General features: G+C 28.0%; 1 protein-coding gene across 6 annotated transcripts in view; it reads right to left on the bottom strand.

The window, feature by feature from the left end:
* The window catches only part of LOC107448889 (ras-specific guanine nucleotide-releasing factor 2-like), a 331467-nt gene that overhangs the window by 125273 nt on the left and 182329 nt on the right, over positions 1 to 23865 (bottom strand). For all 6 annotated transcript variants that reach the window (XM_071184120.1, XM_043043791.2, XM_071184123.1 and 3 more), the window contains exon 2: positions 3929 to 4035. In XM_071184120.1, coding sequence (XP_071040221.1) covers positions 3929 to 4035 — 107 coding nt within the window. The remainder of the gene's footprint in view (positions 1 to 3928; positions 4036 to 23865) is intronic.

The raw sequence follows: 23865 nt of genomic DNA, 5'->3' as shown, positions 1-23865 counted from the left end.
ACACTTATGCACGCATAGAAAATGACTAATGACCACCATAACGGAAATAAATACTCCTTCAAGAGGAAATACCAGGAACCGGACGTGACGACGTCATTAATTTTACCACATTTCTTTCTGTCCCGAGTCTTTGTCTTTTTGGTAATTTATTTGTAGATCATACATTAGATCGCAATTATGACTTAATGTCAACATTAAAAATAACTCTAAATTATAAACTTCGTTTAAAATTCGAATTCAATTGATATCATACAAGTTGTTTTAAAAAAATGGAAAATTTTAACGAACAATTTAAGGAAAAAAAACGGCTAGATTGCTCGATAAAAAAAGATGTTTTAGATACCTGCATTTTTCTCCCTTAAGTCTCTTTGGCCAATCTATTAGATTTTGTATTTAATCAAACCCTGTTCCTTAATGGTCTGCCCAGTTGTGATAAAATTTCTCTTCTCCTTGCTTAAATATGAGTCAGCGTTACACGTAGCGTATGTTTTTTTTTTTGACAAGGATTCTAAATATTTATTAAGGATATACCTGATGATTTAAAATTTCATTTTCTTTAAAAATATGAAGATGGTAATAAAAGTTGAGCTCTCGAAAATAGGCGATTTTTCTCTAGATATGTCAGAAGTAAGGAAGCAAAAGTTATTTGAAATAGAAAACGTAAATTTGCTACGGGAGAACGGAAAAAAAGGTAAAAAACAACGGTACTTGAGAGTACCGTTTTTTTTCTTCAGTGTAATGTTAAAATACTTATGCCTCTTTTTAGTTGCGTAATGAGAATATTCATATACCAATTTCTAAAGTAATGTGAACTACATTAACTGCTTTGAAAAACAGTATATAATTTTTATCCGCTTCTCTTCTGACTACTTCGAATTCATAATATTCTAACTGCACTGCGCGTGTGCTTGATTTACACACTAATTTTATTCTAAAAACTAGCGTATTTATGCATCCTAAATTAATGATTATTTTTTTTAATATTGTATCGTAAAAATGCCTTTACTGAGGTACACAGATTCTATTTAAATTTAGACAGTATCTAAATGCTATTAGAAAATTCTGTGTACCTAACTCTGAGGATATTCAAGCTTAATGAAGAGGAGAGTTTTCTTTTTCCTTTTCTTTCTGTGCTTACTCCATTACTTTTTGTTTCGATTCAAAATTCATTTTATCGGGTTAATTAATTTTGCTTATATTAGGTTCATTGCAATTTTATAAAGTTTTGGCCGATGTTTTGGAATGGGGCCAAACATAAGTCGTCAATTTCGCCAAGGGGCACCTTCAAGTATATTTTAACCAAATCATCGTAATAATTTAAATTATTTTTTTTTAATAATCGAAAAGCAACGTTGATTCCAGTAATAATCGCTTACTTGGAAGGTTTCAAAAAGTCGCCAAGAGGTGGGCTATTCTAGGATTTTACCTTTACGTAGAATTACGTTATTCTAATAATAATAATAAAATCAAAAAATTAAACCTCTTAAATTCTTAATTTAAAAAAGAAAATTAAAAACGTATTAATAACAGTAAAGGTTAACAATAATAATTAAACATACCTCTTAAACTCTTAATTTAGGAAACAAAATCAAAAACGTAATAATAACAGTACTGGTAAATACCTTTAAATTAAGGATGCAGAAATATTTAGAGGAAAACAATACTTTCATGATTCACATCAATTTTATGCTGATGTCAACCAAACCAATAAGAAAATTAATGGGGGAAAACTGGATCTTACCATGCGATTTTCCGGCCAATAAAAATACACTGACAACAATGGAAAACCTTGTTTGATCATTACGTTTTAATGTTATATGAAGATGCATATATAATTCCTTTAACTAAGTATTCGAAAATATGAGTTAGGATTTAAAAATATCTTAACATAAAACCAATAGCAGTGAAATGTAATGTTTGAAGCATAATTATTTAAATAAGATCAAATGTCATTGTATTATAAATGAATAACTAATATGCAGGTGATTTTAAGTAACCTTATCCAATTAGTCAAATAAGCTCAATTATTTTATTCCACTCAAAGTGTGCCTTAATTTGACGTCTCATTAGTTTTCTTCTTGGATATCTGACTTTTATCCTTTTTTGATAGAAATATTTTTCAGTTACAGTTAGAAGTAAAATGTAATAACCGATCATTCTTATAAAGATTTATATCTTAAGCTTTTAGTACAGTGCTCAAAATAAAAAATGGAACTTAAGATATCTTTTGATCTAATAATCTGTTTTTCATCTACGGAGGTGAAAACTTAAAATTTCAAGAGCCTAACCTCAGATATGCAAACTAATTTCTGGTTGGTGTTTTTTTTTTTAATTATGAAACAGGACAGAAAAAATATTTTCTCTGAATAAGCATGCTTTTTTGCTACAAATTTGCTTTCTTAATCCTGTAAATTTGGAGGATCGTTTGGCGCATTTGTAAAATATGGTCCCAAAAGTCTGATTGGTCCAAAGAACGGGCGAATATTTGAGTTGTTTTCTATGTAAAATTTCCTTTTGCATACTTTGCCATATCAAAAGAAAGTTTTAAAAAAACATAACATTAATCATTATTAAATTGAATATTCAAAAAGATAATTTTTTTACGGAATTTTCCTTGGATAAACAAGAGTCATAAAAGTGTTCAAAATGTTTGATTAGGTATGGCAAAATACATAATAATCAACATTAGGCTAAGTATAATTACCATATTTTTTTGATTGTGTCTCATCTTTGCATTTTGGAAGTGACACAAAAATTCAAATTGGTCGAAAAAATATATATAATTAGAGAATGTAAGTTTTTGAGTGAATTTCCCAACTTAAATTATAGTCCTTCGTAATTATTACGTACATTATAAGATAATATTTTTAACTAAGTATACGGAGAAAAATAAATTCTGGTAAAATTATCGTATTACATGGTAATGACATTCTTTTCTTAAAACCATTTTTTGGTTATTTGTGCTTTTCAGTCTTACACTTTTTCCTACTTGTCTAGAAATAAAGCTATAGTTTTGAAAAGCAGAATTCACGGTAAACCGTTATTATATGAAATTACTAAATGAATGGATTAAATACCATACATTTAAGTTTCAATTGCCAGTTTGTTTTACTAATGTCATTATCATTTAGCAGGGTAATTTAACCTGAATAAAGTTCTCCGTGCCCAAAATGATTTACATTGTTCGAATTTTATTCTGAAATCAGGATAAAATAACCTTCATCACTCTGTTCATCTGCTTAACCATAAAGTTTATGGTTAGAAACATGTCTTTACCTTTACAGGTTTGAAACCGTTTGCAACTGGTATAGTTAAAAATTCGTGAATTCAAGACTATTTTCGGTTTTGTAACCGTTCACAACTAACATGGTTTCAAAACCATTAAATAAAAGTTATGCGAACATAGGAAGTCTGCGGATGCTGCGCCATTTTTGAGAGAATGATAGTTTCGTATTCTAATTGTCTAGGTTCAATGATTGAAGAGTGCAGGATGCTAGAAACACTTCATGTATTGAAATAATGGAAGAAATATTGTGGTATTAACCCTGGGGTTCGAACCGCTGTTTATCTAGTCATGATATTGACCGATTTAACCTCTCAGCTATAGTATGTACAGAATGAACGGAACAAAATGACTTCATCAGGTGAGACTAGTTGGCACGGATAGAATTCTGGTTGTTAAACCGTAATAGGTAAAAACAATCACCAAACGATTTTTCTTACACTTAACAGTTTGAATATCATCTTTTTATGGTTATTTGACTGTTTTGGTTGAAAATGGTAAAAAAACAGTTAAATGAATTGCTATTTAGTCAGTTTTACCAAAGCATTTTTAGCAGCGTAGACCGAAGAACGATCTTCATCTTAGAACGTAGTGTTCTTCAGTTGCAATATTGTGCTTATAAGAACTTGAATAATGGCTTCTTACCTGGCTACGTCAATGGCTCTGATCCATCCATTGCATTCTGCTTCTGTTTCCGCTTTTAGTTCGTAATGTTTCGAACCTTCCCTCATGTATGTTATAAGAAAACAATACTGAAATTAGAAGAAAAACGCTAACATTAGAATTAGCTTCATAACCAAATTATTATAAATGAAAGAATCTAAATATAAACCAGAAAATTCAATAAAAGTTTTAGTTTCTTCAAAAATATTTCATCCAAAAAAACTCATGAAAATATAGTAAAATTAACTATTGGAATTTCAAAATCAATCATGTAACCATATGTTTTAAGAAATACTTCAATAAAAATGCTTGATATCATTAATATCATAAGTTTTTTGAATTATTTAAGACTTTTAATTTTTCAAAAGTGATCGTAAGTTTCAGAAAATGATAACTCTTAAAAATTCTTCAACTTGTCATTGGTCAACAGTAAAATTTCCTAATATTTCCTTATACTTAACACATCATTTCTGTTCCACGAATTTAGAGGGAGTGAAAATAAAATTTGTTACAGAACGAAATATTTACATTATTACTATGTTCCATGATTACTTCTCAGCTTTTATCATGTTTTATGAAATACTTCAATAAAAATGCTTGATATCATTAATATCATAAGTTTTTTGAATTATTTAAGACTTTTAATTTTTCAAAAGTGATCGTAAGTTTCAGGAAATGATAACTCTTAAAAATGCTTCAACTTGTCATTGGTCAACAGTAAAATTTCCTAATATTTCCTTATACTTAACGCATCATTTCTGTTCCATGAATTTAGAGGGAGTAAAAATAAAATTTGTTACAGAACGAAATATTTACATTATTACTATGTTCCATGATTACTTCTCAGCTTTTATCATGTTTTAAGAAATACTTCAATAAAAATGCTTGATATTATTAATTCATAAGTTTTTTGAATTATTTAAGACTTTTAAGTTTTCAAAAGTGATCATAAGTTTTTTGAATTATTTAAGACTTTTAATTTTTCAAAAGTGATCGTAAGTTTCAGAAAATGATAACTCTTAAAAATGCTTTAACTTGTCAATAGTCAACAGTAAAATTTCCTAATATTTCCCTATACTTAACACATAATTTCTGTTCCGCGAATTTAGAGGGGGTAAAAATAAAATTTGTTACAGAACGAAATATTTACATAGAAAAAAGTATATTTGCTCGTAAATTAATATTCTTATAACAAATTGTAATTTGTTTTAATCGTAAATACATAAAAAATTCCATTTATTCGCCTCAAATAAAAATCGAGATATGTTTACATATAAAAAGAATGCTACTTTTTTATTACATTAATATTTTATTTTATTTTAAATTTATGTTATTTCAATGTATGGTTCGGATTTCAACGCAAAAATAAAGATTAATTTATCTTTAGGCAAAACAACATAATTACATAAATTATGCACACATCGTTAAAACACTTTCTCCTTTGACAAAAGTTAATTTATTTTAATATCAAATCATAAAATCATTTTAAATTTATTTGTCGTAAATGAAAACAACAAGCAAATTTGTAATGTACACCAACACATTCAAAATACTATATAAGGTAACAATGGTATTTTGTTTAATTATAAAATTATAAATTCAAAAGCATCTTATATTCATTTGTAAATCCATTCAATTAAAAATTATTTCGTTTATGTATTAAATTATATAAATTCAAATTGTCTTAATCAGCATCGATTTGTACATTGTATTACTTGTTTTTATTCTATGAAAATAGTTTCCATTTAAAAATAATTCCAAATACATTCCATTAAAATTTACATCACAGATAGTAAATATTCTTAAAACCTTTTGCTTGCTTATTATAATAAATGCCTTAAAAAGTATGCAAAAGGTTAGAAATTTTTCTACTGCTCAGAATATTTGTGTAATATTCTTTTTCAGCGAAGAACATTGAAGTAAAAGAAGTATTTTCCAGTGTCTGCAAATATTCTTTCAATATTGCAACATAGCACGCAACAGATGTGAAAGTCCAGATGTTCCAAAACTTTTTCCCGTAACTAGCATATATATCATTTATTTCCGATATAGTAAAATATTAAATATTTCTGTTTTCAACATAAGCTTGGAATATGGTAAATTTTTTAAAAGAAATGTTTCCATAAAACATTTTTCAAAGCTGTTTAATTTTGTATTTATTTCAAATTATTAAATATCTTTATTTTCATTTCTTTTCACAAGCTCCTTTGCTTTGTCTTGCTCTCCAATACAATACATAATAGATAAAAGGGAAATATTTTGTTTGTCAATTTTATGTTTGAAATGTAACAAATCTATACATTAGTAGGTGTGAGCTATCATTTAAGTTGATTTAAATTTAATTATATTGTCTCAGATAATTTTGTTTAGTTTTTTCTCTTTAATACATTAGATTAATTTCATTATAGATAAAAGAAACATGTTATTTTTCTATTTTAAATTTTAAATGTTATGAAAATCTTTCCGAGATTAATATTTAAAGCTTCAAGTTGGTTATAAAACACATATCTTATTTTTTAACGGGCAAACAAACAAGTTATAATGTCTTTATATGTTTCAGCCGTAATATTTATGTACTTACGCACTGATTTCTACAGTAAAAACTATATTTTGAAACATTTATATGTTCATATGTAAACACGCCAGCATTCTAAATTTTTATACAGATACCCATTAATATTTTTTCAGAAGATGTTTATAAGATCTCTTATAAATGTAAGAAAGGGAGAATATTTCGTGTACATTTTCAGAAATAAAACTTTCACTTTTGATGAGTCAGGAATCCTTGAGCAGTATTTTTTTAATTTTGAGAATCATTTCGTGACGAAATCACGTGATTTGTGACGAAACACAAACTCTCAAAATATATGACGAAAATGTATCTTCAACCCGGATCTTTCTGTTATGAGGCCAACCCCTTGACCACCCTGCAGGCCGGTCAGCTTCTTTCGTCACTTTATCTTTGGTTGTTTAGTTGTTTATTTACATTTCGTTACAGTCTTCGTTTACAATCTTCCACAGTACGCTACAATTAGGTTTCGAGTTAAGGAAACCTTTTATTTATATTTGAGAATTTATATATTTGTCTATTTAAGAGTTTGCATTTTGTCACAAACTTGATCACATGATTTCGTTACGAAATGATTCTCAAAATTGCTGAAATGTTGCTAAAGGATTGCTGAATAGTCAAAAGGGAGAGTTTTATTTCTGAGAGTGTAACAGCGGAGAAAGTATATATAATATCCTTAGCTTGTTAAAATTTTATTTATTTTAGAATACAAAAAATTTAATGACAACTCTTAAAATGGCTGCCTTATCCAGAAACAGTACACCCAGGGTTCCATGCGACCTATTTTTGAACACTCATTTGATTTCTGCACAGAAGTAATTTTAAAACTGTTATATTAGATAAGATGTGCTATACATAACAAGTAAAACAGTTTTTACCTCAAGAATATTACCTAATTAAACCTAATCTCTACTTAATTAAACGATTCAACTGGTTAAATGGCAGTTAAAAAGGGGCAAAGAAGACTGAGACATAGCAATATACTGTATCTGACGTATTAAAACGGTACTGCACAAGCATTATTTTTAAAATATTAAAATCTGCGTAAAATCTCTACACTTACTAAAAATAAATATTAAATTAATTTAAATGCATAAAAATGTTATTTGGAATTTTATTTAAGTAATTAAAATTACTTAAAATCAGGAAGGTATCAAAAGTGCAAGTTTACTTAAAATGATCCATGGGCGAAATAAGAATTTTAATAAAATGAAATGGATTCCCTACAATAATAAGGGAGAAAAGGTAAGGCTTTTCCTTTTCAATTTTGAGTTTTAGAATTTTATATTAGGAAGTGAGTGTGAAATTTAGTTTTCACTTTATGAAAATGCAGCTTTATTGCTGTCATGCATCTCACTTTAAAAGTTTAAATTGTTACCTTTTCTGCTCTTTTATTCCAGCATTTATTTTGCGCATTTTCATTTTATCCAGGGATCAGGCAAAATAACGTTCTACTTCATATTACAATTTCATTTCGACACGTGAAAGGAAGATTTAAATTTCTGGTGGAAAAAAAATCTTTTTCTTTGGCAGAATTTCTTTTTAAGAAATCTTCTTTTATCATATTACTAGAACTAACCATTAGTTAAATAAGAGATGATACATTTATTAAGAAAAATTTAATTAATTTGAACAAATCATTAAATAATACTTTTTTAATACAATTTCTAAAACACTTATTTTACAATCTTGGGAAACTGGTAATTATTATATTTCTAGAGCTAACCAATTTTTAAATAAGATATTATATTTTTATTCTAATAAAGAGTAAAAGTAATATTGACAAATTCTAACAATAAGTTTTAATTCGAAAAAAATGATATTTTTGACTCTCCTGATTTTGAGTATAATGCCTGTTTTACAATCATACGAAACAGATAAGGACTAATTATCGCATTTTAAAAATGACCCAATAGTTAAATAAGAGATGATCTTTTTATTCTATTAGAAATCGTTAAGTATTCTAATAAGTATCAAAATATATGACATACTTTTATTATTCCTCATTGCTTAGTTAGAATTTTCGTAACTCTGAGGAAAAAAATATGGTCAAAACTACCAGGATATAGTAAGAATTTCTTTATTTTTGGCAAGAAACATCAAAAAGGCCGATAATTTATGCCAAATGATTTTGGTTAAAATAATAATTAAGTATAGTGTTATAATAAGTGGTCAATTTTAGTAAATCTAGTAAAATTTGGTAATTTAATCATTATACCTTAGAGTAGGGGATAAAACCTATCTATTCAGTTAAATTTACTTTTCAGTTCTGTATTTTTTGCTAAATGCTGGGGAAAACGAGCTGTAATTTTGAAAAGCAGAATTTCCGGTAAACCGTTCCCATATTATGTTCGGAATTGCTTATAAATATCAAAAATATTTATTTTATTACCATAATTATGTTTTTTCATCGGAAATGTCATTATCATATAGGGAGTTTTTTCATCGGGAGTTTTTTCATTATTTTTTTTCATCGGAAATGTCATTATCATATAGGGAGTTTTTTCATCGGAAGTTTTTTCATTATGTTTTTTCATCGGAAATGTCATTATCATATAGGGAGTTAATTTAACCAGAATTTTCTTTTCTCCGAGCAGAGATGAATAATTCTTAGGGAGGGAACTTTATAATATTAACTGCCAAAATATTTATTATGATTAATAAAAATTCTGTCCAGATGGGTTCAATAAATAATTTTATAATGCGATACAAGCATATGATAATCTGTAAAAATGTAAAATACATTAAATGCGAAATATGAATATCAATGTTTCTTAATAAATGCAATTTTTATTTAGGTTTTACACAACAACCGGTAATACTATATTGATTGTAAAAATAATATTCATATTTTAACGACACATCCTAGCAGAGTACAAGAACCGCTCAACTAAAGACTTATGTTAATTTGCTAGTAAGAATAATACTACATACGGCGAGTGATTGAAAGCAACAGAAGGCAAGGAAATGGAATAAGGAAACAATAGAATAGTGTATCAAGAAACCCACATTTGTGAAAGTTAGCGAAGCGCTGTATTTGTTAATCAACGAAGTAGAAATCGTCGCATTTAAAAAACAGAAGATGAGTTAATCAGATCATTGGGGAATCAGAGAATAAACAAAGCTGTTAAACGATGTAAGCGATAATTAATTTGCTTGTGGCGTAACTACCCCTAAAAGTATTAAATACCAATTCACTAGTATATAAGACATGTTAACTTCATTTAATCTTGGGGTACCTTTTGATAAATGAAGATTGGCATGGTCCATAATTAAATCCCCACAATAGTAATTCGACGGTCGATTATAAATCGACCATGCCAACCTTCATCTATCAAAAGGTACCCCAAGATGGAATGAAGTTAACATGTCTTATATACTAGTGAATTGGTCTTTAATACTTGTAGGGGTAGTTACGCCACATGCTAATTGGCTTACATTGAACAGAAGAAATTTCTAAGTCATACTAGCTAATTTAGAATTTTTTTTTTCAATAATTTATTTTGAATATTTTTGATGCCTATATTTCTTCAGTAAAAAATAAACAAACTTTTAAACCATTTATTAGCGGAGAAATAGCAAGAGACGACAGCATTTTCTGCAGTATTAGGTGCAATTTTAGTTCTTTAATGTTTTAATAAAATATATATATATAATGGACTTTAGAAATTTTTTATAAATACACAGGGCCTTGCCTTCCTGCCCGAATGATCTTGCCAATAAATCAAATGCTCCGCAGAGTGAAGACAGCTAGTTTTTATGCTATCAGAATCCTGTATGTATCTTTGTAATATCTAACTTTATGAGCCACTGTGGCTCAGGGGATAAGGAGTTCGCCTCCTCATGAGATGACCAATGTTCAAATTTCAGCTGTGGCTGGTTGGCGTGAATTTTGCTTCCGGCTCGCACCGACCACTGTGGAGCAAAATGTCCTCAGTGGTAGGTAGATAGATCACTGATTAGAGTCCCTTTGCCATCGGGCAAACCATGAGAGGTTTTCCTTTCCATGTAACGCATACGTTGGGGGGAGGCAAAGTTCCATTAAAGAAGTCCTCTTCACAGGTTAATTTGTCCCAATGTTTGTTCCAAGAGTTCGTTTGTCTTTTGAGTTAGTTTCGAAATTACAAGGCTATGGAGTTGCACATTGATGACTGTATAGTCAGAATTGGGCCGGCTGTTCAAGGCCGATTAGAAAATAAAAATGTCTATTTTTTAATATCTTTGTGCTATCAGTTCATCAATTGAATAAAGGCATTACTACCTTAATTCATTAAAAAAGTACGTTTAGATGTTTCTAGCAAACAATAACTCATCTGGTAATCTACTATTTTAGTAATTTAGTTTGTTCGTTTATCATGCATTTTAATGTATAACACTTACAGAGGGCAAGCGATCATGTATTTAGGTAAGAAAATTCGTATATAATCACCTCAAATGACATGCGAAAATTTGAGAATAGTTATTTGACTATATTTAGAAACGTAAGAGAAGATGATAAAGAAACATTAGAGAAGATGATAAAAGATGAAAAGTAATCACTAGAGAAACATAAACATTCCTTTTTTTCATCCAAATTCTCTTTATCGAAAGTCACATTTTGTTTCCCATCGCGTCCATTTCCATAATTTTCTCGTCATCAGAATTGTATTTCGCATGATATATATTTTTACCAAAATCTAACATTTGAGTGCTCTGGAATGGCAACAGTAACTTTTCGACCGTTGTTTCGGTTGTAGTTATGGCAATCATTAAGTGCCATCTCCTAAAGCTTCCGCAATAAGAATGGTTGAAATAGTCGATGCAATTTTCTGTTCGTAATGGAGTCAACATACCATAAAGATGCATCGAAGACAATTTATTTTCAGTTGTATCTGGTGAATATTTTCATTCATTTCACCATTTAGAAACTCTCATTCTCTTTGCGGTTAACTAGAGCTATATTGTTATTATTGCTTTTTAGATTAAAAGCAATTTCATTAAAATTCAGCTTCATGAAAAATAGTAATTTTTCACTGAAAGTCTTATCTTCAAAAGGTCTTATCTTCTTATCTCGATGATCTTACAAAAACTTACTGTAATAGGAAATAAATTTTACAGTACAGTTAAAATTTGAACCCATTTTAGGATATTTCACAGTATGTAAATATGCAAAATGTCACAAGCATACATTTAAGTTACAGTGTCTGGTGCGTTTTGCTCTTCAAAATGTTATGTTGCAGTATTTCTTTATGGTAAAATTTTTCTTTATGGTAAATTTGATTCGAAAGTTTTTTATGGTGAAATTGACTATAAGTAAGTTCTTTATGATAAAATTGTCTGTAAGTATACGTTTTTTATAGTAAAATTGTCTATAAGTAAGCTCTTTATGGTAAAATTGTCTGGAGGACTTTTTGGTGGTACTAACCCGTCTTTGCGCTACATGGATTGGAAAACCACAAATGCCTCTCATGGTTAGCCCAACTGAAAGGGGGTTCTAACCAATGATTCATCTACCACTACTGATATTTTATTGCGATCGGCGAGAACCGGGAGCAAAATTCCCATCAACCAGCCACTGCTGCAAGATTGACACAATTTATACGAAACCATTATTATTAATTAATTTTCTTAATAATTTCTTACTTTGACACTCAATTTGCACGTACAAGTAAGTATGCTCCGAAAAAGAGCAAGGAAGGAAAAAGAAGCAAAAAGAACACAATTCTGTAACAGAAAATAACGAGTTCTTCCAATTTCTATCTGTATTTTTATACGTCAGGAAATATATATCCAGTCTTCGCTTCTCTCATATAATCGAAAGGGGAGAAAGATAAATAAATAAATAAATAAATGAAAAATTTAGTGGCTTACATGCCCTGCAGCCTCACCTCTGGTATCGGCTAAACACGTAAGTGTTGTGCAATATTCATTCGGATGGACAGAACAAAAATATTCCAGGAAATCTTTTATCCAGGAAAGGAAAACTGACTTCTTACTTTGGTATAGATATATATTTATTAAAGACCGTAGAACAAATAAATTCGTGTGGTATTTACGTGTAATGTTTGTCTATGTACCATGAATGTTTGCAAAAAAAATTGTTATAGTACTAATACTTGTCATTTTGAGGAGAGGTTTATATGATATGAAAAATCCTTTTAAGATTCTGACTTTTTACAAATTTAATTAAATTGAACAAAAATTTTGCATTTCAAAATAGAAGATTAAAATATACGAAGAAGGAATATAAAATGAAATCAGTAACTATTAACTATAATATTTGTGTTTTTCATATGAATATTTGTAAATTAAAAATTTGAATAAATAGTAATTCTTTAGTTAAAAAAATAGCTAATTACACAATAACCTGTGTGTGTATTGATATTTTGTCCCTTTATCGTCACGTAAAAGTTTATATTTAATGAAAACTTTAAGTATTACATCAAAAAAATCAATCTATAATTCGAGCTCCTTTCTCTCTAATATTATTTTTACTATCAAGAGTGTTAAAAGCAACAATTTACGCAGCAATATTTAATTTCAAAATAAACGGAGATAAAAATTTCAGTAAAATTTCATATTGTATGGTAATGGCTATTTTAATTAAAAAAATATATATATTTCTGATTAAAATATGCTGTTTTTAAACCATTCATTTGTTAATATTTCAGTTCATGGTTTACCAGAAATTCTTTTTTTCAGAATTATAGTTCTTATCACCATACATTTAATAAAATCAAAATAAGACTGAAAAGCAAATTTATCCAATTTAATATTTTTAAACCATGCTCTTAGGTATCATAATTAAAGTACCAAATTTTACCACAGTTACAAATTTTTATCACATTTAATTGTTAAATTTACCAAAAATTCATTACCATAGCGCTTTAATAAAAATCTACGAAAAACAACTTAGTATTAGGAAAGAGAACATAAACATATAATGACAGCTAAAGATGAAGTACCAAACAGGTAAATATTATAAATAGTTTAACCGTTTAAATGCAGAATTAAGAAAGGATATACCAACTTGCTATTATACGCGAAAATTGATAAATTCACTGCTGAAAAAATCTATACACAATTAAAAAATGAGTGAAAAAATTTTTAAGAGCGTTTTTAACGATGTTTCATTTTTAAAACATTGGAGTTTAACAGAGGCAATTTTTATAGATGTTGTTCAAGGTTATTTTAGTTGTATTACAGACATATCTAGATTTGGAATAAAATGGTATCTGCATAAAAATTTTAAAAAAAAATAAAACATCATTTTGGGAAATATAATTAATAAATTAAATTTTTTTGAATGTATAAAATGATAATATATATTAACGAAACGTTTATGTACTATTTTTCAGGAATAGTAATAAAATATGACAAGAGGAATACAATCTATGGGTTTATAAATATTTTTGCAAAATTGTTGCCAGCTTTTTCAATTTTGCTGGTACACCAGATTTCAATTTTGTACGCTATGCGATTTAATTGGATTTCAACTTTTTCATTCTTCATTTGCACTTGACATTACAATTTTATTTTCCACTTCATCTTGTCAAATGATACTTTTAAAAACAATGCTCAAAAGACGTAGAATAAAAAAAAATGCCATAAGTTATGATCCTCTATGTTTTCCGTATTAATAAAAACTCCTGATTCGTCAGGCTTTAACCGACAAATATCTGAAACTTTAAAATTTGAATCAAAAAATATTTCTAACAAGGCCACTTTTTGTTGCATCGCTATGCATCTCCTAGAAATTAGACATTGTGCTAGGATCAAGCGAAATTTTTGACTGAGACAAAAAAAAATTCAAACTTTTCTTGAACTCACTTGGTAACAAGTTTATCAGAGAAGTAAAATAAATCTGAAGTATCAGAAAGAAAAGTTATCGATAGCAAGAATATATTTAATACCATTGTTGGAGCACACTAAATAACTTTTATTTTAAATTTAAACTCTCATTATCAAATATCGCAGCAAAACTATATATAACAGCCTTCTAACTGTCACCATCTTATGAAAAAGAATTCTTTTCAAAAAGTCTTCTCTTCAACACTGAGTATGAAAAAGTTCACATCTTGCATTACTTTCTAAGTATGCTGTTACTATCACTCTGTTATCAGTCATAGAAAATTAATGTCTAAAGAAATTGAGAGGAAACACATTCATCTTCCCATTTTTATTCAAACAATATTATTTATCTTGAATAAGTATCATAATACCAAATGGATGCAATTCATACAACAATGAATCACTTGACGAATCAATGAATCACTTGATGAATTAATGAATCACTTGATGAATCAATGAATCACTTGATGAATCAATGAATCACTTGATGAATCAATAAATCACTTAATGAATCACTTGAAATCAATCTAAAAATAGAATCTTTGAAACGACCATATTAAAAAAAATTGAATATTTGATTTTAAACTAATATGTTTCGATATTAAAATAAAATCCTGAATTGAATGCTTCATAGAGGGTTACATTATGCCTCTAAGAGCTTGTAAATATTGCAGTTGTATTATAAAAATTGGATAATTTGTAAATTTTATTACAAGCAAAATAAAAATTTACAAATTATATTGAATTTCTAAAACTAAAAATAAAAAAAAACCAAATAAATGAGTAAATAAATACTAAATTATGGAAACGGAACCAAACTAAAGGCAAAAAGTACTTCACGAAGTACATTTTAAATGCATTATTCTGACATTAATTGTTCATTCAATCTCATGTTTATGCCCATGCTGTCCTTTTAAAAATATTGTTTGAGTTTTGGAACATTAGCGTGTAAAGATAATATAATTTTTGCTCAACAACTTATTGCAAATTCTTCAAGCAAGATAATTCCCCAATCATGGACTTGGAGTTCGGCCATTCAAGTGGCAGTCTTACTAGCAGTTTCTTCGTGAAAAATTCCATGCTAAATTGTTATGTCCTGTTTTTTTATGTGGGGATTCGGAAAGGGAATGGGTGGTAACGTTTTCCACAACGCAATCGAACGTTATCCAAACAGGAACAATTAACCATCTCGATTCGTTTCAAGAGATGTTGACATGGTGACTATAAGTTATTTTGGGGGTTTTCCTCATGAGCATATATCCATTAAGCTCATATATATATGTGTATTATATATATATATATATATAATTAATTGCAACATTAATTTATTGATCGAATTCATGAAAAATTGTCATTAAGTGAATGTTGGCAATTTGAGATGTAATAGTAGTATAACATGTGTGCAAATTAGAAATATTTTATTATGTTTTTTTCCAAAAACCATAATCACGATCTCTCTTCACAATCAAATCAATTCGAATTAATCGGGGCCAATTTCTTCGTAATAAAGATTTCCTTTATTGTTATAATAAATAAATTACAATGCTTCCTCAGAAAATTATAATTTTCTATTGAAATTAAAAAATAATTTGGCATTTTATTTTTTGAAATTAGATTCAATGAGACTATATGATTTCTGAATTACATCAAAATATTCCCTGTTTAAAATGAAAAACTAAAAAAAGAGAAAAAAAAAGTAGTACCTATTTCAAAATTAATTTAAAGAGACTATTTTGGAGATCAATTTTTATTTTTATACTTAAATAAAACACGTAAAAATATATTTACGATAGTTTTTTAAGTAATATCATTAGCATATAAATGAACAAATACAGTTATAGTTTCAGTTAAAAAGTCTTTCATCCTCTGTTCACCATTATACACTGTTAAAATTTCACGGAAAAAATGGTTAAATAACAATTTATTTAATTGTTATTTTACCACATTTCAACAAAACAGTCAAATGACGACCATAAATAAGATAGCATTCAAACTGAAACTTTGAGGAAAATCTTGCATTAACTGGTTTCACCTAATACGGTTAAACAACCAAACTTTTATCGCACCAACTAGGCACACCTAATGAAGCCACTTAATTCCTTTCAGCTGGGTACATATTATAGCTGAAAGAGCTAATCNCTTACTGGAGTTCGATGTTGAATAACAATTTGAATTTAACTTGCTTCTTTTTTACTGCAAGCTATATTTAGTGTCCTTCTACGACCAAAGGAGACTCACAATTGAGTATTTAAAATATCCATAGTGAAGTACACAAATATATATATATATATATATATAAGTAGTTGTTATAATTCATAATATAAGTTTTCCTATAAATATTGATCCAAGCAGAAATAATCCTAGTAAAATTAGTTTAGCTATTAGTGCTTTTTTTTTTGCAGGTACAACTTCTGTCCTGGCAGACTTTAAATAAAATAAAAGTTTGTCATCCGATACCTTATTCAAAATTCTTTTAAGATAAATCAAAACAAAAAAGAACATATTTAACGTAGGAATAAATGTTCATAAGTGCTTTCCGACAACTTAAGTACAAAATTTTTCCTTCTACATTTTCAAAACTAAATTCATCAACCCAGCTTCTGGCGAAGTAAAAACAAGCAAAAACAATTTTCCTGACTTCCGCAAAATCCATCATTCCTCTCTTTCATAAACAAAATTGAGTCGTAACAGAATCTTAAATATTCGAATAGAATATTCTGGTATCTAGACTAAAAGCTAATGTTCAGACGAAAAGCTGAAGGGGCTTTCAGGAATATGTCTATAATGAATATTTCAAACTGCAACCGTGATGGTATCATCTGTTTCGACATCTTTACGATTCGTGTATTGATCCGAGAATTCGGAGACGCGATTATCATCATACAAAATCTAAAGGCATTGTCGGGAAGAATATTCTAGGAATGTTGAACTATTTCGAATAAAACAGTGCCACAGGTAAGCGCGCGTTACCTACAATTGATCTTGTGACGTCAGAGAAAGAGCAGCCATGGCAACAGCTACCTATATATAAATTCATCAATAGGCAAAAAATAAAATTATATTCTCTTTAGGAAGATGAGCTGTTATTAAATTTTAATTGGGCTTAATTAACATATGACGTACAAGATGTGTTGATAAAAAAATGAAACATGCTCGAGATAAAAAGAGAACATTAATAATATTTGACATTAGAAAGAACATTAATTACAAAAGAGAACATTAATTTATTGTGAGGGAATATGAATGTTTATGAATGCTATTTTATGAATGTTTTATTTCATTTTTTTAATTATTTTTGAAAGAAATTATCGTATCATTTAATACAAGTTACAATACAGCTCAAATGGGTGAAATGTGAAATATTTGAAAAAGGAAATATTTTTTTAATCCTACAATCGTATTATGTTGCTTTTATCTGAGTGACGGTGAAATCCTACATTTAAATTTTTACCACTTTCTGACTAGCTAGAAGACCCTCTGAATCTATATGCCTGATTGCCATAAACATTTCAGACGTTTTCCGATTACTAAGCAGAAATTATGATAATATATCGTCAAGCTTGAAGTCATAGCTAGAACACTCAAATTTTTACTGGAGTTCGATGCTGAATAACAATTTGAATTTAACTTGTTTCCTTATTGCTACAAGCTAAATTTAGTGTTCTTCTACGTCGAAAGGAGATTCACAATTGACTTTTTAACCTCTCATTAGTATGACTGATACTCTACATGGCTGATTGCCAGAAACATTTCGGATGTTTTTTGATTACTAAGCAGAAATTATGATAATATATAGTCAAGCTTGAAGTCATAGCGAGAAGACTCAAAGTTTTACTGGAGTTCGATGCTGAATAACAATTTAAATTTAACTTGTCTCCTTATTGCTTCAAGCTAAATTTAGTGTCCTTCTAAGACAAAAGGAGAATCACAATTGAGTTTTTAGCCTCTCATTAGTAAGGCTGATACTCTATGTGGCTGATTGCCATAAACATTTCGGATGTTTTCTGATTACTAAGCTGAAATTATGATAATCTGTAGTCAAGCTTGAAGTCATAGCTAGAAGACTCAAATTTTTACTGGAGTTCGATGTTGAATAACAATTTGAATTTAACTTGCTTCTTTTTTACTGCAAGCTATATTTAGTGTCCTTCTACGACCAAAGGAGACTCACAATTGAGTATTTAAAATATCCATAGTGAAGTACACAAATTTTAACAGAAGCAATATTCTGGATAACAGTCAACATTCTGGATAACAGTACATATTTCATTTTTTTCTTGACTGCAATAAATTAATTTATCCCCAAAGTTAAGTTATTATCCTAAATTTGCACCATTTTGCGACTAGCTAGCAACCAGATAACAACTGAAGCATTACGTCTAATGCAAGTATGAGTTATACTACGTTGCAAGTTGAGAAAAAGACTTTTACTGCATAGGATTTATCATCCACAATTGCATATAGTTCCGCTTTATTTCATTTTCAAATTATACAAATATGGTTTCAAAGCATCATAAAAGTTTTTAAAAGTTTAACAGGTCAGTCAGAAATTTAATTTGTGCTATCTCTTTCCAGGTATATCATTTAATTATTAAAAAAGAGGCTTATAGTTTTGAAGTCTTACTGGAATCCTATACTTGGTGACATATTTCACTTTATAAGGAGAACATTCGTCCTTGAAAAAGAACCATCTATATCACGTTGAAAGATTTGATTTGATTGGGCCACTAAAAATGGCCACGTCTTATGCTGACGTGCTCTTAACAAATCAAATGCAAGCTAAATAATTTTTATTTTTGTTTGCTGTTGAAGAACATTGTCTGCACGAAGAAATATTTATTATTCTTTCATCAGTATCTTTGTATGCGCACAGAAAGACGAATCATTACAGAAATAAAACAATAGTTTTTATTCTATAAGTTATGTTTCCCTTATTTCATACAATTTAAGAAAGAAAGAAAAAAGGCTGGGCAGCGACGTTTCAAAATTTGGCGATGTTCATATACGCTGGCGAGGGGAACTTGGCATCCATAATAAACTTTGAAGCAAACGAGCTCTCTCTGTAAGGAAAATGGCTTTTTCTTAACTTGCAACAGAGTATATATTTTTTTTAAATAATGCGAGAAAAATTTATCGTTATTCAAAACTTCGTCCTTTTTTCATTAAAAACAAAATAACACATAACTAAAACGAAGAGTAAAACGTCCCTAGTTGGATCTCTGACAGTGACCAATGAACATTAAATCGTTCACAATATCTTTAAATTCATTCAGTTTCGGTTATTTCTTGATTTACTTTAACAGAAATATTGTATTAATAAAATGTTTAAGAAAGCAAAGTATCATGCTATTACAAATCTTAAAACAAATGCAATATTTTTTATCACGAAGAGTATAAATATTATTAAGTACGTACCATTTTATGCGTGTGATGAATGTACTTGCAGAAAAATGTATAAATGAAATATAAACGGTATTTATGACAATGTATAAATCTACAACATTATTACAAATATAAAGCATAGATATCATCAGAATTTACTACTGAATACTAAACTACAAATCCTTGTTTCTGAATAGTTTTAATTATTCTAAAAGGAATATATTGAATATTATATTCCGAAGTTTCAGCACAAAATTTATAACATTCATAAAACTCATTTACTATTCTTGATGATAATTAAATTTGAAACTAAGTACTTTTATTATGCAATAATTAATAAAGTTTGATATACTCATGCTATAAAACATTCTTAATCCGATTACTACGCTTTTATTCAACTGTAATTGAATATATTGAAAAGCTTTCATTTTTTTTCAACTTGATTTATTATTCCCAAAATGATTTGTGTGGTTGAATAAAGAATGATAAATGAATTATTTAATAAGAATTGTCATTTGACTCCTATTTTCTTTTGAAAAAAAAAATCCCAATTTAGCTCAATTATGTCCAAGCATAAAAAGTGGATTTCATAAAAAAATATCTATATCAAAAAATTGTATTTGCATTGAGAAAAAGTGTATGATGAAAACCGCCAAATAAAAGTAAAATCTATAGTGTTTTTGGCTCTATGGGAACACAAACAAGCTCGGTAATATTTACCTAAGCAATTTGATAATGAATTTGGTAAAATTAACATTAAAATATGGTTTTATGATACGTGATAATTTTTGGTAAATGTTGTAAAATTTGGTAATTGTTTCATGATATCTCAGAGCATGGCACTAAAACTTATTTATTATGTCAAATTTATTTCCTAGTTTAGTATTGTTTACTAAATGTGTGATAAAAGAAACAATTATTTTGAAAAACCAGAATTTCTAGTAAACCGTTACCATATGAACGGAAAAAGTACCAAATGAATGGTTTAAATAACATAATATTTTCTGTTTAATTAACAAGAATTGTGTTTTTTTTTTTAACCAGAAATGTCATTATTTTACACAATCTTACTAGAATAATCTTCTCCTTGCTTTTATCACAAATGGTCGCATCTCTTTGTTTTCTACTACTTTATTTTCAAAAATAACTGTGCTTTGACATTTAAATAGTTATATTGTGATTAAATTATGGAAGGCTAAACTATCTTGTTCTTGAAAAATGAATTTTAATAATAGTACCGTATTGTTTTGCTTTCGAAAAAATGAACTGTTCTTTAAAAAAGAAAAAAAAAACGCAAGATACAAATGGGTTAAGAAATAAGAAATTCTTTTAAAAGTCAGCTACAAAATTTAGTTCGTTCGGAGAAATAATAAAAGAAAAAAATATTTCGAAAAATCGTTTTTGAGATCAAACAAAGAGTTTATTGCATAAACTTGTCTTAAAGCTCCTTTATTTTAATTATTTTTTGCAAAAAAAATTATTGGATTATTTTCTAATAAAAAATAAACAATCGAATTGACATTTAACCAAAATTTTCCATTTAAATAATAACAAATTTAGATTTAAAATTTAGACTTAAAATTAATAATTGATCTTAAAGTTGCGTTGCAAAACTAATGTGTTATTTGTTTAAAGAAAGTATTGAATAATAAATTTTCTCTTCGAAACAAGTTCATAATTTAGGCTCATAAAAATGAACATTATATAAGCTAATATGGCTTTATTTTTAAAAAAATAATTTAGTTAAACTTCTGAGTAAGATTTTCTCATTTTTTTGTCTTTTGATGTAAATATTGAAATAAATTTGGCATGAAACTTTTCCTAATTCTTTCTAAATAACTATTAACAAACCTTTGCATGTTTGCAGCTATATTTAGATATTTAAAAACAAACAATATCAATTCTAATAAAATTACATAATTTTTATTAGTTTAATGCGAAGAATTAGTCAAAGTAAAATAATAGTTTTGAGGAAACATTGCATAGATATTTTCAATACAATGAGAGGCATATTATCCTTATATAGCTAAAAAAACGCCTTTACTAGATGTAAATAATATTTCTGAAACTAAATTTGAATTTTTTAGCACAAAGGTATCTGACTAGTAAGCAAAAATATGACTTGGGACAAAATTTTTTGAAATTGAGTTTGTTGTAAATTTAGAATCCCTGCAATTTTAACTTTCAAAAATTACTTTACTTTTGTTTATACTCTAACTATTTACAAAGTTATAGCAGTTTTTGTGCAAGGTAATAACAGTGGATAGACTAATAATTTAAAGTCTTTAAATGCGTTTATTTCAAAAACAGATTTTTTCACATTTTACACCACCGTAAACACGATATCTCATGTTGTTTTTAAAATTATTGCCAACATTTTTTATGAGTATTTATCATTACAGAACGCTTGTTCTGAACTTCAGACTTGGAGAAGAAAGCATAATATTGTTTTTTGTGCATGTTCTTTCGCAAAGTCAAGTACGGGCATTTTTAAGAATTTGCTTTTTTATAACTACGTTGATCCCCAAAATGCAGTTTCTTTTAAGATAATAGTTTAAAAGATAGTTGAGAGCCTTCTAAATAAAATCCTCATAGGAATTTTTGTCTGAGATAGATATTTTTTTACGAAGTTTAGCGTAAGGGCAAAAAAGGCCTTAATTTTGCCTAAAAAATTCCATTTATAAAAATTAAAAATTGCAATTTTTTTGCTAGTTTCACAAGTTTTCACTCATAATAAACCAAAAAAATGAGTTTTTTAAATTTTTGTTTCAATATTGAAAAAAAAGTTTCCAAAACTAGTCGGATACCTTAAATAAAGTTAAAGTATTAAACCACAATTCCAAGCAATTTTTCATTAAATAATTTCCTCCCTTTTTTGCTGAGATCACATAAACTACAGATACGAATAAGCTCATTGATGGAAATTCTATACTATATATAAGTGCAGCAGATATATTATTGCGATAGCAGCAAACGCAAACGAGGAAACAGAATAATAATAATAAGATAACATGAAAAAGAAAGTAATATTAAGCTTTATATTATCTTCTTTGCTATATTGAATAAAAAGGATTTGTTATCATGGGCCCAAAAAGACAACGCATCCTTTTGTTTTATTTATTATTTGCAATAACTGATCTGCAAGAAGTCGATCCAAGGAGATTTCCGGCAGATGGGTAAACTAATTAATATGGAGATATGAAAACAAAAAAGAGAATAGATTGGGTTTTATGAAGAAGAAATGTATTGTATTATCCGAACTTAAAAAATAGCTGTTGCGAAAAGGGTAGAAAATCCTTTTATAGTTCTTTAAGAATGAAATAAATTTATTTTGTAAGATCTCCTTTACGAATTACATTTAGAAAGAAAAAGGTTTTGTTGTTGTTGTAGGACATTAAGTGCAATTGTTCTTGTTAGAAAAATGTTTTAAACATTTTTATTAAATGCCAATTTATTTGAATGATTTAAACGCATCGGAAGAAGGAAAGAAAATTCCCCAAACGCAAAATCGGATGAAAGTAATGGGTTATGTAACTAATCAACAAATGCTGTAATAATCATGTACAAATTCTGCTCCAGGATCGCACCGAATAGTTCTGACGTAAAATATCCCAGTGGTAGGCAGATCATGGGTTAGAATTGTTGGTGACAAAGCATTAGCATATATATATATATATATATATATCACGCTGTTTTTACATGTTATTTTTACTTATTTATTATGAATATGATTAAAACAATGTGACATAGATGTCACATTTCATCGAAAATTTGTTTGTTCTTGCAAACGATGCTCTGATATTTCGAATAGAAATCAGTTATGGGACATTTTACAACAGGAATGGAACTCTATATCACTTAAAGTGATTAATGGTTTGTTAGAACGAATGCCACGCATATGTAAGGCAATAATAAAAGTAAAAGGTGGATGGTTCGAGGAATCTAAGATTTAAATGTTAATTTATTTAATTACAAAATACGAATAAGAATATGTTATATATTTGACCTGTTGTAAATAAAATAGTTTAGTAAAAATGCGAATTTTTTATACTACTGATATTATTTTTTAGAATTATTTATGTAATTATTGTTATAACTTTTTATTTTAATTTAATGTAAAGTAAAAATATCACAACAA

This window comes from Parasteatoda tepidariorum, chromosome 8, assembly GCF_043381705.1.
Source record: "Parasteatoda tepidariorum isolate YZ-2023 chromosome 8, CAS_Ptep_4.0, whole genome shotgun sequence".
Lineage (NCBI taxonomy): Eukaryota > Metazoa > Arthropoda > Arachnida > Araneae > Theridiidae > Parasteatoda > Parasteatoda tepidariorum.
Note: the sequence above shows the minus strand (reverse complement) of the source record. Positions and strands in the feature narration are given on the sequence as shown.